The sequence below is a fragment of the Corythoichthys intestinalis genome, chromosome 6 (genome assembly GCF_030265065.1).
Source record: "Corythoichthys intestinalis isolate RoL2023-P3 chromosome 6, ASM3026506v1, whole genome shotgun sequence".
In the NCBI taxonomy this organism is placed as follows: Eukaryota; Metazoa; Chordata; class Actinopteri; order Syngnathiformes; family Syngnathidae; genus Corythoichthys; species Corythoichthys intestinalis.
The window spans coordinates 27,869,284-27,886,891 of NC_080400.1; the positions used below are offsets into that span (position 1 = coordinate 27,869,284).

Below are 17,608 nucleotides of genomic sequence, written 5' to 3' on the forward strand. Positions count from 1 at the left end.
AAGTGAGATAATTTAAGGATAACACTAAATGACATCTGTTATAAGCATTCATTAATGCTCATGACAGTGTCATGTCATAATTATGATTGTCTAATGACAGTCTTATGGCACCACTGTCAAATAAATTGTTACCAAATACCATAATTAGCAATTAATGAAACAACTGGAACAGTAACTGAAAAAATATTTAGCACAGAACATGAATTCTGATTGTTATTTACATATGTAGTGCAACGATGCATGCTAGGAGGAATGATGGACAACAACAGGGTTGACAGCAGGTGGCAGCAGAGGTTGACTGTCTCCCCCAAGGGAGCAGTGATGGCCAAAGGAAGCTTCTTGACGCAATGAAGCTTTGAAGCCAATTGGTTCAAAGCTTCAAGGTGGTTCATTTGTTCTTATGACAGTTATATGATGTCACTGTCAAATAAAGTGTTACCGGTTAATATCTTTTGATGTAAATATCCCATATTACAATGAGGACAGACACGGCTAATAGTCCAGTGCTACTTATCTATTAACAAATATAATTTTTGTGTCAAATTTGGGGGGTGGCGGTTTATAGTCAGGTGCTCTATACTGGACTGTCTCAGAAAATTAGAATACACAATATTCTAATTTTCTGAGACAGTCCTGTACATTAATCCACCATTTAAAGCAGGGGTGTCCAAACTTTTTGCAAAGGGGACCAGATTTGGCGTGGTAAAAATGTGGGGGGCCGACCTTGGCTGACGTCCTTTACATAGAACAATATACAGGACTGTCTCAGAAAATTAGAATATTGTGTATTCTAATTTCCTGAGACAGTCCAGTATAGTGTAAAAATTACAGTAGTTAACAGATTAATACGTCAGATTATTCCATTTAGTTGTAAATGTTAATATTTGTTCTTATTAAACCCGCACATCTAAAAGTTTTTTTTTTACCTAAATCAAGAAAAAAATGCTTTCAAATAATGTTTTGAACAATATCTATTCCTTAATTAAGAAAATTTTGACTTTTCAAAGCTTTGTTAAAAATTAAATATACTCATTTATTGCTTAAAGTAAGTCTATTAAACTTATTTCAGCTAGCTAGTTTTATTCATTTCATTTCAAGAAATCTGAGTAAAACTTTTAATTGAAGCACTTATTTCTAGAATTACACTGAAAACAAGGGAATTTAACTAGTTTTAAGGATACATGAGAGGGGGCTTTGTCATCAATTTTAAACTACGGGGTCAGGGAAAGGCCACAATTTATCGCGCGTTAAAAAATGAACAGCGTTAAATGGGGTTTGCGTTACGTAGTTTTTAACGCATTTAACTGAGAGCATTAGTATAAACACACAATAAAGAAATGATAACATCATGTGCCTTGTTATTTGTACAAATAAATCGAATTTTTCGCAAACCGTTCGATTTGAGTTTTTTGTTTTCTTTGGGTCTCCTGAGGTTCCCATGACAACTTCTCCCTCCCCACTGTATAAAGCCCTGCCATGTGCCAATCGAGCTGGCTGGCCCAGTTTACTAAGCGACACTATGTCACTGTTGAGCCTGCTGATCTTCGTCTTACTCACAGAGAAGGGCGGGGAATGTGTGTGCCACTTGAAAGGGCCACCGTACCTGCCTGAGCTGGCACAAGACGGGGATCTTATTATTGGGGCCATTTTTTCATTCCGCACAGGGCAAGACTATGCTGTTAATACATTTGAAGTAATTCCAAGTGTGAGAATGTGTAAAAAGTATGTGCTATTTAACTCTCTTAGGCTAAACAATGTTCAATTCATGCATTTTTTTTCAGTAACACTATGTATCGCTTGAATCTGAGTGAAATTGCATTTGTTCTCATCCCAGTTTCAACTTTAGGGAATTTAAATTTGCACAGACGATGATATTCACCATCAACCAGATTAATGAAAACCCAGACATGCTCCCTGGCGTGAAACTGGGTTACAAAATTTATGACGCCTGTGGAACCATGGACATTCTGGGAGCTGCGCTATCACTGGTGAGTGGCATCCAAAGAGAATTCAACATCGAAAACTGCTCAAAAATTGAGACAGTGCAAGCCATCCTAGGACATTCAGGATCCAGACCGACCATTGCATTTGCACCGGTTGTAGGACGGTTCCGTGTTCCAGTGGTAAGGAGAACTCTGTAGATGGCATAAATATTCTAAAATTGAATTGTTTGGCAACTTTACCACAAAGTCATGTGTCTTTGTTGACAGGTCAGTCATTTTGCCACTTGTGCCTGTCTCAGCAACAGAAAAGAGTATCCGACCTTTTTCAGAACAATTCCCAGTGACTACTACCAGAGCCAAGCACTGGCAAAGCTTGTCAAGCACCTGGGCTGGACCTGGATCGGAGCCATTGCGGTGGAAAATGAATATGGCCTCAATGGCATCGCTGCTTTCACCCAGGCTGCAAACGAATACGGAGTGTGCATAGAGTATTCTGATACTTTCTCATCATCTGGTCCACCTGAGGATCTGCAGAGGATAACATCCAAAATCCAAAACGCTTCTTCCAAAGTTATTTTGGCCTTTATGTCTCACAGAGAAATTAAAATGTTGGCACAGGAGCTGTACAAGCTGAACGTCACAGGTCTGCAGTGGGTCGGCAGCGATGCCTGGATTACTGATCACTCCCTAACTGACAGCGAGGGTCACAGTGTCCTTTTAGGGTCGCTGGGCTTCACCGTCAGCAGGGCTCAGATCCCCGGGCTGGAGGAACACCTGAGGGGGCTCCACCCTTCGCTGTTCCCTGACAGCCAGTTTCTGCTAGACTTCTGGGAGGATGTTTTCGACTGCTCCCTCAAACCAGCAACTGGGGGGCAGAAGCTCTGCAGCGGCCTCGAGAGCTTGCGAGATGTAGAGTCAAAATTCACTGACGTCTCTGAGCTGAGGTTCACCAACAATGTGCACAAATCTGTGTATTCAGTGGCCCATGCACTTGATGCCCTACTCAAGTGTGAAGAAGGGAGAGGCCCCTTTTCTAATGGGAGCTGTGCAGATACTACACACATTGAGCCATGGCAGGTGAGAAGTGGCAGTATTAATGTAGGTACTATAGTAAAACCCAACCACTATAAATGTAAACCAATGCTTGCGACAATGCGTTTGGTTTGATTACTCGTTAAACTCTTTGAACGTTACACATTGCACACCAGGTCCTGCAGTATCTCAGTTCAGTGAACTTCACCACTCCAGGAGGTGACAGAGTATATTTCGACAAAAATGGAGACTCACCAGCCAGATACGAATTGGTCAACCTGCAGATAACAAACAGAGGAACCATGGAAGGAGTGACGGTGGGCATTTATGATGCTTCCCAACCTGACAGCCACCAGTTCATCATGAATAACATTCCAATGGTGTGGGGGAATGGACACTCTGAGGTGAAGTTAGTTGTTGCTGAAATTCGTATTTGTGGGTTCTTTATGGATGATTGTAATTGTGTTTGTGTGACAGGTGCCCGTGTCAGTGTGCAGTGAGAGTTGTCCTCCGGGAAGCCGCAAGGTCCTCCAGAAAGGACGTCCAGTGTGTTGCTATGACTGCATCATGTGTCCTGCAGGAGAGATCAGTAACTCCACAGGTGATTCAACCACAACTGGCAAAAATACTGTTATGAATATTAATGAAATTAACAACTCTGGTTACAGATTCTATACACTGCATGAAATGCCCGCCGGAGTTCTGGTCCAACGAGCGCAGAGACACGTGCATCCCAAAAGAAATTGAGTTCCTGAAATATAAAGAAATCCTGGGATCTCTTTTGGCCTTGTTTTCGTTGTTAGGAGTGTTCCTGACCACGATGACAACGATAGTCTTTTACTGCCACAAAGAAACGCCGCTGGTACGAGCCAACAACTCGGAGCTGAGCTTCCTTCTGCTCTTCTCCTTAACCTTGTGCTTCCTCTGCTCTCTGACCTTTATCGGCCGGCCCACTGAGTGGTCCTGCATGCTGCGCCATACGGCCTTTGGTATCACATTTGTGCTGTGCATATCCTGCATTCTTGGGAAAACCATACTGGTCTTAATGGCGTTTAAAGCTTCGCTCCCAAACAGCAATCTCATGAAGTGGTTAGGACCCATGCAGCTGAGAGTGTGCGTGGTGGTCTTCACTCTAATCCAGGCAGTCATATGCATACTTTGGCTATCTATTAGTCCTCCTTTTCCATTTAATAATATGATATTGTATCAAGACAGAATAATCTTAGAGTGTCAACTGGGATCCGATTTCGGCTTCTGGGCCGTTCTGGGCTACATTGGAGTTCTGGCCATTTTGTGCTTCGTCATTGCTTTCTTAGCTCGAAAGCTGCCTGATCATTTCAACGAAGCTAAATTAATCACCTTCAGTATGTTGACATTCTGTGCAGTTTGGATTGCCTTCATTCCTGCTTACATTAGCTCTCCTGGCAAGTTCACTGTGGCAGTAGAGATATTTGCTATCCTGGCTTCCAGTTATGGATTGCTTTTTTGCATTTTCATGCCCAAATGCTTTATAATATTGTTTAGGCCTGAGAAGAACACTCGGAAACACATAATGGGAAGATCATATAATAATACATCTTAATAAAGAGTACATAATGAACTGGTCCCATGCCAATCACAAGGCTTGTATGAAATAAAATGATTTACTGAACATATATAGACAATTAACTGCCGTCATTTGACCTACGAGTTTTAGGAGTGTACAGTATGAGGAAAATTATGTACCTGAAGAAAGCCCACATAAGCACGGAGAGAACAAGCAAATTCCATGAAACCCGAACTCACAAACTACAAACTGTGATACTGAATGTAATCCCATATGATTGATTCTGAAGATCAGAATAAAGGTTGCCACCAGGAACAATTTACTGTGTATGTGTTTTTATTCAATGATGTGGCAATACTATTTTAAATTTCATTGCTTATCTTATTGAAATAACCACCATGACATTTATGCAGTATGCTAGTATATGTCAGTAATACCAGTATGTCTAATAATAATTATAATACAATTAATACGTTGTTCAAAGTAACACTTTTTATTATTCTTCATCCATTTTACATACAACTTCTCTGATTGGTGGCTGAAGGGAACTAGAGCTTGTACTATCTGACAATGGCTGGCAAAAACAAATCAGCAGTAAATAAAATACATTTACGCATACGATAATATATACAATTAATGCTGATTTTATTTTTATTTTTTTTTTAAGATTAGAACAAAACATGATCAGGTATTTTGCACTATTATGTTTGATGTGTTTATTTAGTTTGTTTTGTTTATGTTACATTAGGATATTGGGGAAAAAAATTAGTAAAGGGGGAAAAAAATTAGTAAAGGTTCTATCTGAAATTATAAAAGGTTAATTTGTATGTGCATGTCAGCCATTTACAGTACAGGCTTTCATAGGCTACAATGTTTCTTTTTCTCGCCTGCAACAGAAAATAATTTCCAGGTAATGAACAGAAGTAGGAATTCAAGTTGAGGTTGCTCTAATTAGATGTACTAACTATTATTTACACAGTTTACAAACTGGTTGAGGCCTGCACATCCACCCCAACATCCCCAGATAGCTTGCAAGTTCAAATACAGTATACGATGATGCAATACCACACGTTAAACATAATAGAAAAACAACAAAGAGGAGCACCAGAGGGAGATTAATTAAAGGAGTCCTCATCTGTTGCATGCGGAACCTTGATACCCTGAGGTGTTGATCCATGGGGCAACAAATGGTAAGAGGCAAGAAATGTAACAATGTTGCGCCATTCTTTGACAACAACATGGACAACAGGTGGCATGTTGTCTCAAGCAGGAAACAATGGCAGCACTGGTTCATTAACACCCCGATCACAACATGGTTGTCTGGTTTATGCCAACTGGGAGTTTGCATGGGTTGCACATTTCTTACTTTGACTATTTTTTTTGCTTCTATTTCTCCTAAATAATTAATTTCTCTGATTACAGGTCATTACAATTCTAACCTGCAGCATACTTATGCTTTAGATTACTACTGTATATAATATGGTGTACAAGAACGTTTACTGCCAACCGCAGACCCTTCATCTTAATAATAAATTTACTGTATATGCAATTATGTATGCTTACAATTTTGTGGTAGCAGAGTTTGCATAAGGCTCTTTTATGTTATTTTAATTTAATTTATTGGTAGGTACTATATAATGGCTAGATTAAAAAGAAAAACCTCCTTTCCCTAAACAGTTTACCAAAAAAAGAGAGAGAAAATGAATTTACAGTAAGTGTTGGTACCATTTGAGCTTCAAAAATTGCAAAAAAATAAAATAAAATAATTTTTTTAAAAAATGTGTCACCACTAGTCAAAGCACAGTACTGTAATTAATATTGTGTTAATGGAAATGGAATTCAAACGAATTATTCATCTTCTTGATTTGATGGTAATGTGCTAAAACAAATCCACAATGGCTCACAACTCTGTGAGTAGTGAATTTAAATGGTATGAGATCATGTTTTATCTTGTATGAGAGGAAATCAAATACAGGTAGTCCCCGTCTTACGAATGAGTTCCATTCCTACGATGGTAAATTTCCGCCTAAACGGAATTAACCCTTTAAGTACCCCCTAAATCTCAAAATAAACTATCAAAAACATGTATTATATGTCATTGTACCGTCCTCGCCAAGACGTTGGCGCTAAGTCCTAGTTAGACAGCGAGCTAAGCTTTGAAATGACGATGTCAGACGTCCATGTGGTTTGCTGACGTTATTCAGCTGCTCATGACATCAACACTTGTAGAATGAATCTAAACTAAAAATGAAATTAAACCAGTTTCATCTTCAATAACAGCAATTCAAACGTGTTTATAACTAGCTGCTGATAACGCAATAACAATCCGCACAAATGATTAGCATGTATCAGTTAGTGTCCGCACATCATCAAAAACAATAACATAAACTCGCCCCAAATATTCGACCACAATTGAAAACGCAGTATAACCAGTATAAAATATGTTATATACAGGTGTTGCCTCTGTGGATGCTTCACAAGCAACAAATGTGTGCGCAGGCTTTTTCCCCTTGCTCTCACTCGGCTCCGCGACTTCTTCGTGTGGATGCGTGCACTCTTCCTCGTGTGTGCGCATGCGGTCTTCTTCATGTGCCCGAATATGTTTTTTTTCATGCATACATGCGCTCGTAGTTGCATCTGGGAGTACTACCTGCTCTATGCTTTCAGCACCAAAATGAAAGCGTGCATCACAAAACAAAAGCCAACATTTTTACAACAAAAAAAAAAACAGTGGACGAGAGTCTTCGTAAAGTCGAATTCACGTTTGCCAGGTATGTCGTAACCTGGAGACTACCTGTATGTAGCCAGGGCCGGCCCAGGCCATTTGGGGGCCCTAAGCAAAATAATGTAAAGGGGCCCATATTTTTGGTCCACCATTTCGTCACAGTGTACTGTGAAACCCATACATGCAATCCATCCCATACATCCATATTTTGTATATTAATCAGATTTTCTTGCACTACGTACTTCAAACTTCTCACCCCAAATGATTGTCAGTACTGATTAAGTAAACAAAGTAGGAATTGATTAATATGTGACTTTTTTGCAAATTGAAATTTGGAGTGACAATGTGTGAAAAGTGGCTAAAAGTGAGAAGAGGCCATGTTATTAAAAGAAAAGTTACGGAACTTTTCTGACACACTTCGTCGAGACTCACATTTGACTATTGCAGGCAACTCTTTCACTATAGTTGTATGTTTGTTAAGCTGCTAATCATTAGCAGCAGACTTTTAGTTAATTTTCCCAACTGCCAAATCCTTTTCATCCTTTTTGTGCCTCATTTTGGGACGTTTACCATGAGCAGCCTAGCCTGCCTATCAGACATTTTTGGAATTTTCCATCTTGTTTGCTATCAAGCCAACACAAGCTAACGTGCAGTTAGGGTTGCCAACCGTCCCTTGAAAAATGGAATCGTCCCGCATTCAGAAAGAAAAGTACCATATTTTTCAGACTATAAGTCGCAGTTTTTTTCATAGTTTGGCTGGGGGTGTGACTTATACTCGGGAGCGACTTATCTGTAAAATTATTAACACATTATGATATCATTTCACATGTTAATTTGGTGTTTTGGAGTGACACTTATGGTTTAGTAAACGTGTTAGCATGTTCATTATGCTATAGTTATCTGAATAACTCTTAATAGCTTTGTTACGTGAATATACCGGCCACGTTCGCATTTCATTGTTCATGCATCATATAACATTATCATACTGTACAGTTATTCAGCATGTTGTTCTCTATTTTATATTTATTTTAAATTGCCTTTCAAGATGACATATCTGTTCTGTGTGTTGGATTTTATCAAGTAAATTTCCCCCAAAAATGCGACTTATACTCTGGTGCGATTTATATATGTTTTTTTCCTCTTTGTTGGGCATTTTATAGCTTGTGCGACTTATACTCAGCTGCGACTCATAGTCCGAAAAATACAGTACATGTTGCGCTTTGTCCGTATTATCATGAAACCCGAAAATAGTGTCTTTTTTGTAAAATTGTGTCTTTTTTGTAGAACGAACGAATGCCGGTATGGTGCTTTACAAGGAAATGCAGGGAAACGCATTCCCCCACCGCTCCTGCTTTTTGACCTATGAGCTGACAGAACAATGACAATCCCGCTCATCTCATTGGTAGAGGTACTGTCGCTAACGGAAGACAATATGGGTGTGGGAAATAAAAGGTTTGAGTAAAGCGCAAGTAAAAAGCATGTTAAAAATTATGGGGGTTTTTGTCCTTTATGTACTTTATTTTCAGTAATTGTATTTTTGTGTTCTGTCAATTTCATTTGTATTTCCACATTATATCTGGTGTGATAATTTGCAAAAATGTTATTGCTGTGGGGATTTTAAACGCACATTAAAATAAAACAAAACAGTTTACCTCAGAGTTTAAGTTTGCACTTTTTTAAAAACGACCAAAACCACACAGACATACGCACGCACACCCACACGCACACACGAATGGCTCAAATTAAAAATTATACAGTTTATACATCTTAAATTATATAGATTTAAATTTAGCAGGAGGGATGTTAATTTTATTCTACAATTATTTGTATTAAAAATACATTGCTGATATTTATTGTTTTCCCATGTGCCTAGATCACTCAAATATATACCTAATTAATTCAGGTTTGAGTAAAATAATATAACAATTATTTAAAAAATATCCCTTTTTACATACAAAAAATAATTTAGGGGAACGGTTATCGGGCCGGCGGGCTCTATCTACCAAGGAGGTGTTTTTTTTTGTTTTTTTGTTCAGGGAGTTGGCAACCCTATGTGCAGTCTTCTAAAGTTCATTGATAAGAGTGAAAGATTTGTTGGCTTATAGGAAATCGGGTCCCTCGGTGTATTGCTGTCACATGTTTTCAAGTTTCCTCCTACTTTTTGATAGCAAACTGGAGGCTATAAAAAGTCAGCCCCCCATCAAAAGAAGGCTGACTTCGCCTAAGACAAAGCTTTGAGATGACATCGATGGTTTTGGTCTATTTGGCATTGCTCTTTTGGAACGTGTCACCTGGCTGCTTTTGTCAGCTTCGTCACCAGTTAGACTGTGAGGGCTCAAAAATGCCACCCCATATTCTTGGTAAAACTGTGCTGACCTTTGAAAGGTGAGTGACATATTTTGCGGGTGCTTCATCCATCTTATCTTTCAGTCATTTTTACGTCCCAGATATGCACAGCAGCAACAGACTCCTCAGTAATTCATTAATTGTTTATATGACGAAGACTTAATCAGTACTTTTTAACTCATTTAATAGATTTTGCATATATAACAATTAGTTGGAGTGAATTTGTTAAATTCCAGTAATCTCACAGTTTATGGCTGTTGATTAACCAACACGAGGGCACTTCTTGATGTCTAAATCAAGGCGTTTGTTCCTTTTCACCTTTTTGTAGACCTGTTCTGGAGAATTCTGTCCTGCATGGTATCCTCTCAAGGAAAGACGCCACTGTTAATGGCTCACATCTCAGAAGATTCAATATCGCGCACATCACCCCTCGCACTCGATCGGATCTGCAAAATATGGACGGCAACACTGAATTCCGATCCAGACAAAGTTTATACAACGGAACTCACACGTTGGTAGCTATGTGGGAACCTGTGCTCCAAACTGATGACATGGAGATTTCGATGGCGGCGTCAGAGAGGGTTGACATTGGGATCTGCTGTGAGCAGGTTTTTCCTCTAAAATTACCTACAGATAAGAGCAAATAATTGTTTGTGTTTGCAACATTAAGATGTCAATGCATTCAAATCCAACACAAGAGCTGTTGAGTCTAGTATCACTTCAATTTCAATCAACTTGGACTCCAAATATCCCCAAATAGTCAAGTAACCATCTCATTAAACTACATCGCAACGTGAGCAAATGTTGATTGTATTAATGTCTATGTTGTTCTATAAGAACAAAAGTGCAACAAAAGTGTTTCTGTAGTTTTTAACCCTGCATCAAACTGAAGTATTATTTTATGAAATGCAGATCCCAGCACAAACATTCGCGACGTACTCTCCAAAAGGTTCCTTTCTTTCGAGAGCAGGTAATTATAGAAGGGAAAAGAAAGGCAAAATGTTACTAAAGATGTCTTAACTGTGGATTTCTACCTCACAGACGCCGCCACGTTCCGGCATGCCAAGCATGAAGGCTGGTTGGCCGGGGACGCTAGCAGATGGGTCAGGGGAGTGTTTTTGGCAGCCATCTTGCTGGCGTGTGTTCATGCCACCCGGACGAAAATGTCATCGCTTAGAGTAGAAAATATCTCTGTTGTGTCATGTTTTTCTTTCAAACTGTTTTGGAGCCTGTCATCACTCACCATTCCTCTGTCCTCTCACTGGTCATGGATAACCCTGGCTGCTGGGATGAAGTATTCACTGGGTCAAAGTTCCCTTGTGCTCATTTCCTGGACGGCTGTCCAAAGTGCCATGAAGAGGTTAGGACCCAATCGGCAGCAATGCAGAGTTCTCCCTGTCACTATGCTTATACTCTGCTTGACTCTCTGCCTTCCTTTCCCTCCCAGGCATGAGAAACATTGGTTTGAAGATGGATCGCTAGGCTCACCATTGCAATTTTGGCTTGGGTTTGAAAACATGGATCTTACATCTCACTTGTACTATGCATTTTCCTTACTTCTCACTTTGCTGCTTTGTATCTGGGCTCATCTGACTCCATTAAGCATTCTCTTGTTTGTGCAAATGGAAGTCTGCGTCCACAATTCGAGGGCACCTAAAACGTACGTGCTGATTATTAAGATAAATCAAGTAATATGACAATGGAGACAGATGTGGCATCACTGTGTAAATCAATTACAACTTTAAGACCTGTTATATTTGTATATGCTTAAATGTTTCCATACCATTGCAGTAAAGATAACATCATTTTGAAAATATTTGTCTAAGCATAGTTTAAGATTGCTAACAACCTCAATATGGTGCTTTTATGTGTCTTGATGTTTTGACTTTGCGGGTGACCTTGCACATTCCTACACAAATTGCCTAGCAAACCTGATAAAATGAAACTACAGGTTGTGAAAAATAATTTGGGGGAAAAAAAAAGAGAGAAAAATAATGCGAGGTCACCTTTTATTAATATGAAGGCACATTTATTACATATAGGTATTTTTTTAACATACTAGAGATCATAGATAAACATTAAAATAATTTAAAATGTTTGTTTGGTGTCTTGTGCCCTGCGATTGGTTGGCAGCCAATTCAGGATGCACCCTGCTTTCCGGCCATAATTAGCTGTAATAGGCTTCAGCACTCCTATGACTCTCTTCAGGATTAGCGGTACTGAACTGAATAAATAAATGCTTAGTGTCTCATTAAAAATCTGCAAATGAAAACTTTCTTCTCATCTGTGATATCCTAACAATCATAAATTGTTTTGTGGCCAAGGTGTGTTTTTACATCTTTTTATTTTGTTTCCTGATGGTTTAGTGTGTGACTGTTTGGAGCAGAAAAACTTTTAACTCTATAATTATAGACAAGGTTATTAAGTTGAAACCACCAGAAGAGGGCAGAAATGTACCTTTTTTTTTTTTTTTTTTTTTACAGTCAGACCACTAACGTCCACCCACACATGAAAAATGTCAAGCATATGTTTGAACAGAAATCGGAAGAAGCATAAATGTATTTATGCCTGTCCTTGATTCCACGGGACAGTTGGAATAGAAATGTTCTATCTTGATGGTTCTCAAAGTGTCGTCCAAGTAACATCAGATGTACAAAAGCTTTCTCCAGTGGCAGATGGAGGAATAATTTATTTAATGTTCAAAATACATATTTTAAACTGGCTGGCCAACACCATGAATGTCTTTATTTAGCCATTTTTAACCAATTCAAAGGTCTTTAAAACATCTTGCTCTCTTTAGTGATTCAGGATTAATGACTGAACAGTTTTTGTTTTTTTTTTAATTTCCTGAAAAATGAAGTTTCTACAGGTGTAAAGATTCCAACCAACAAAAATGATTTGTTCAAAACGAAGGGAAAAAAGCAGTACAAGAAATCAATAACTAGGATAGTGATGGATTAGTGAAAAAGCCATCTTTTCTGTTTTTGACTAAAACTTAGAAATGAATTGCAAAATACTGAATTTTCCATGCAACCTATCTGCCATGGCACTGAAAGAAACACTCAATGGTTTTAGTGATTTTCTGCGTCATTTTCTTCATATGATATTTGACAAGTTAAAAAAAATGAATAAAATTCTTATTAAAGTAATTCATAGAATATGCATTTCCTTATCAACTCCGATAATGAATCTGACTGAACATCACTTGAAAGTGATAGCTAATGCTGGAAAAACACGTAGTATTCTTTTGGGAACTGGGAGAACATGTATTTGGGATGCAGCATTCTCTATAAAGGTCAGCTTCCAGGGTCAGTGTTGCATCAGCAGAGGGGAGGGTGGTTGACAATGGGTAGGTTCATTGTGATGTTCGTCAGCTTGCTGGCAACGACAAAATCAGAGAATCAAACATGCAAACTGATTGGGCAGACAGGCTTCTTGGAGTTCTCCAAGGATGGAGAGCTTCTGATAGGAGGGATTTTTTCCCTGGCAAGCACCCGGAAACTAAATGATAATGACTACAAAGCGATCCCGGACTCATACTGCATAAAGTGAGTAAATGTAGAAAACTGCATATTGTTCTTCCAAGGGTTCAACATTTGAAATTATTTTCAGGTTAAATGACAGAGAGCTCAAATTTGCCCGCACTTTTATCTTCACGGTGGAGGAGATCAACAGGAATGCACAGCTCCTTCCAGGAGTCAGTTTGGGCTATCGGATCTACAACGGCTGCGGTAGTGAGAACCTGATACGAGCGGCGATAGAAGCTGTAAGTCGGAATGAGTCTACTTGCAGTAGTCGAATTCAGGCTCTCATTGGGCACTCTTCCTCAGGAGTGAGTCAGGACATTAACATTCTTCTGAGCCCGTTGTCCATTCCACAGGTGGGGGAAAAATGTTGAAATTCTTTTTTTATAACTGAATTTAATGTCAAAGTGTTTGTCTGAAAGGTTTGGGCCTAATAATGTTCCCTGTAATTGACTGTCAACCATTTCAAATTGTAGTCTGCCTTTCGCCGTACGTCAGGAGGGATATGTTCCTGTTATGGAGGATTTTTAACTCGTGTTTCTTTCTTTCACTTGAAGGTCAGTCATCTTTCAACATGTGCGTGTTTGTCAGATAAGAAACTGTACCCCACCTTCTTCAGAACGGTGCCAAGTGACCGTTTTCAGATACTGGGACTGGTGCAGCTCATGAAGTACTTTGACTGGCGCTGGGTGGGGATCATTTATTCTCCTTCCTTGTATGCCAGTGAGGGTACAGCTGCATTCATTGTGGAAGCAATGAAGGAGAGCATATGTGTTGAATATCGGCTATCCTACCATAAGACCTCTCAAAAAAAGCAGGAAGCCATTGTGAAGATGCTCAGGGAATCGTCATCCAAGGTAGTGCTGCTCTTCATGTCCTTATCTTACACCAAGTCTTTCCTATCTAAAATGGCCAGTTACAACATAAGTGGGAAGCATTGGGTCGGCAGCGAGGCATGGATCACACAACAGGATCTTGCTTCTGTGGAGAGGAACAACATACTTCAAGGGGCTATGGGATTTGCGCTTCCAGAAGCGTCTATTCCAGGACTAGGTGAATTCCTACTCGACTTGAAACCATCTGATGAGCCTCAGACTGGTACAATTAAGGCTTTTTGGGAGAAGTTCTTTAACTGCAACTTCTCTCCTTCCAACAATTCAATCCTGTGTACTGGTGTGGAAGACCTGAAGACCATCTCCAATGACTACACGGATGTGACCAAGTTCAGGGCTGTGAATAACGTGTACAAAGCTGTGTACCTAACTGCGTATGCACTTCATGCATTGTTACAGTGTGAAGATGAGCTAAATCCCACTACACGAAAGCCCTGTGTAAACAAGACAGAGGTCCAGCCAAAGATGGTAAATATAAGGCATACAGTATCTATTGTCATTGCACTGTCTAAACTGACAATTTAACATGCTTTTTTAATTGACTCTAGATTTTGTTATCTTCATAGGTGTTGGAGCACATTAAGCATGTGAATTTTACAATGCAGAACGGAGCCAAGGTATTTTTCGATGACAACGGCGATACTGTGGCCCAGTACAACTTAGTCAACTGGCACATGAGAGACGACGGCTCGGTAGAGATCGTAAACATAGGCCACTATGATACCTCTTTTCCAGATGGCACTAAGCTCAAGCTAAAGGACAATGCAAGAATTGTTTGGGGGGGAAACAACACAAAGGTAAAGGGATGAGCCCTGCGGTTCTTTTGAACAACATACAAATAGATAACATTTACAATTTCCTCTATGTTTTGCATTGCCAGGTGCCACGATCTGTGTGCAAGGAACCGTGTCCTCCAGGGTCCCGAAAGGCCATGAACAAGAACAAACCCGTGTGTTGCTTTGACTGCATTGAGTGCCCCGAGGGAACAATAAGCAATCAGACAGGTGAGGAATCTGAATCTGAACCCAGTTTTGTACAGAGGTACATGCTTAAATGATTCAATTATATGTGTGACTGTGTGTTTCCAGATTCTCCTGACTGTTTGGAATGTCCACCAGAATTATGGCCTAATGCCAAGAAAGACCGCTGCATTCCAAAACCCACTGAGTACCTTTCTCATAAAGAGATCATGGGTGCTCTTTTAACCGCAGTAAGCTGTGTTGGCGCATTTTTAGCTTCTCTTATTTTAATCATATTTCTGACTCACAAGGAAACTCCTATCGTCAAAGCCAACAACTCGGAGCTGAGCTTCCTGCTGCTCATCTCCTTAAAACTCTGCTTCCTATGCGCTTTAACCTTCATTGGCCAGCCCACTGAGTGGTCCTGCATGCTGCGCCACACTGCCTTCAGCATCACCTTTGTGATTTGTATCTCCTGTGTACTGGGGAAAACTGTAGTGGTAGTCATGGCTTTCCGAGCCACGATTCCTGGGAACAAATTTAAAATGTTTGGGCATAGCCAGCAGAGACTCTGTGTGCTGGGTCTTACTCTAGTTCAGGTTCTGTTCTGTATTATATGGCTCTGTACAAGTCCTCCATTTCCTGCAATGAATCTGAATTACTACAAAGAGAAGATCATCCTAGAATGTGCACTGGGTTCAGCTATTGGGTTCTGGGGTGTGTTGGGCTACATTGGACTTCTAGCCTTCTTGTGTTTTATTATTGCTTTTCTGGCCAGGAAGCTGCCAGACAGTTTTAACGAAGCCAAGCTAATCACCTTTAGCATGCTGATATTCTGTGCGGTGTGGATCGCCTTCATTCCAGCCTATGTCAGTTCACCAGGCAAGTTCACTGTTGCCGTGGAGATATTTGCCATTCTGGCCTCTAGTTTTGGGTTGTTGGTTTGCATATTTTTTCCCAAATGCTATATTATAATATTCACGCCGGAAAAAAACTCCAAAAAACATCTCATGGGAAAAATACCATCAAGAAACCTTTAGAAGTGTCCCTGATGTCAAAAAATCTATCGCAATTTACAGTATGTTGATTCCACTGTAGACTGTGTTACATCCATTTACTGAATAAATTGAATCTGATGACAGTGGGTCCGTGTCTTCATGCAAAATATAAAATCAAACTTATTTGCTTTGTGGGCCAGGTGTCCTATCTAGAGTAATACTTTGTAAAATTGGAGAAAAAGTGAAGTACCCTGGAACCGTTGACCGGGACAAATCTGAATTTTCACGGTCATGCCCATCAATTATATGGGCATATATATATATATATATATATATATATATATATATATATATATATATATATATATATATATATATATATATATATATATATATGTTAGGGCTGTCAAACGATTAAAATTTTTAATCGAGTTAATTACAGCTTAAAAATTAATTAATCGTAATTGATCGCAATGAATTGCAATTCAAACCATCTATAAAATATGCCATATGTTTCTGTAAATTATATATATATTCTGTAAAATAAATTGTTGGAATGGAAAGATAAGACACAAGATGGATATATACATTCAACATACGGTACATAAGGACTGTAGTGGGCATTTCACTCTACTGTCATTTAAATCTGTCTATGCTGTCCTCACTCCGAAGCGTCTACTTTTTCCAAAGCTAGACAGGTAGTGAACGACGCCATAATAATCAGACTTCTTTCTTTTTCATCTGATTTATTAATAAAATGGCCTCAAACCATTGTCCTCTTTAGACCGTCGTAAAACTACAAAAAAAAAAAGTGCACAAGCATTGCATTAGCAACAACGTTAGCTGAGCACGCTATACAGGTTCACTAAACATAAACAAAAAGCGTCTCATACAAAAAATATAACATTTCGCTTACTAACATAATATGTACATTATTTACAACAACCATACTTACGGAGAAATCTTGTCCAAGGATCATATAGGCACAACATTACAACGTAGGCGTCAGCCCGAGACGTCGTGCAGCCATATTGAACTGGCAAGACAACAATAAACCATGTCGCAAAGCAACCACAAGAGTTCGCTGTTAGACAGCACAAAAAGCCTTGCTGTAAAACTTACCAAAAGGCAGAATACTGTCAGGATTAATTTAAAAAATTAATTATATACATATATATATATATATATATATATATATATAAGTAATTATTGACATCAACAATGGCGGGCTACTAGTTTATTTTTTGATTGAAAATTTTACAAATTTTATTAAAACGAAAACATGAAGAGGGGTTTTGATATAAAATTTCTATAACTTGTACTAAAATTTATCTTTTAAGAACTACAAGTCTTTCTATCCATGGATTGCTTTCACAGAATGTTAATAAAGGTAATGCCATCTTGTTGATTTATTGTTATAATAAAGAAATACAGTACTTATGTACCGTATGTTGAATGTATATATCCATCTTGTGTCTTGTCTTTCCATTCCAACAATAATTTACAGAAAAATATGGCATATTTCATAGATGGTTTGAATTGTGATTAATTGCGATTAATTATGATTAATTAATTTTTAAGCTGTAATTAACTCGATTAAAAATTTTAATCGTTTGACACCCCTAATATATATACTCACCGG

General features: G+C 38.9%; 2 protein-coding genes across 2 annotated transcripts; both read left to right on the forward strand.

Moving 5' to 3' along the window:
• Positions 1-1,582: 1,582 nt before the first annotated feature.
• LOC130917748 (extracellular calcium-sensing receptor-like) lies at positions 1,583-4,557 on the forward strand. Its single transcript, XM_057839414.1, has 6 exons — positions 1,583-1,722; positions 1,835-2,123; positions 2,211-3,020; positions 3,152-3,379; positions 3,453-3,576; positions 3,644-4,557. The coding sequence occupies exons 1-6, from the start codon at positions 1,712-1,714 to the stop codon at positions 4,555-4,557; spliced, it is 2,376 nt and encodes a 791-aa protein (XP_057695397.1). The 5' UTR covers positions 1,583-1,711.
• Positions 4,558-9,587: 5,030 nt separating this feature from the next.
• On the forward strand, positions 9,588-16,008 carry LOC130917749 (extracellular calcium-sensing receptor-like). The gene is made up of 9 exons (XM_057839415.1): positions 9,588-9,631; positions 9,921-10,192; positions 10,634-10,695; positions 13,019-13,140; positions 13,205-13,472; positions 13,674-14,477; positions 14,576-14,806; positions 14,890-15,013; positions 15,098-16,008. The coding sequence occupies exons 1-9, from the start codon at positions 9,588-9,590 to the stop codon at positions 16,006-16,008; spliced, it is 2,838 nt and encodes a 945-aa protein (XP_057695398.1).
• The last annotated feature ends 1,600 nt before the right edge of the window (positions 16,009-17,608 follow it).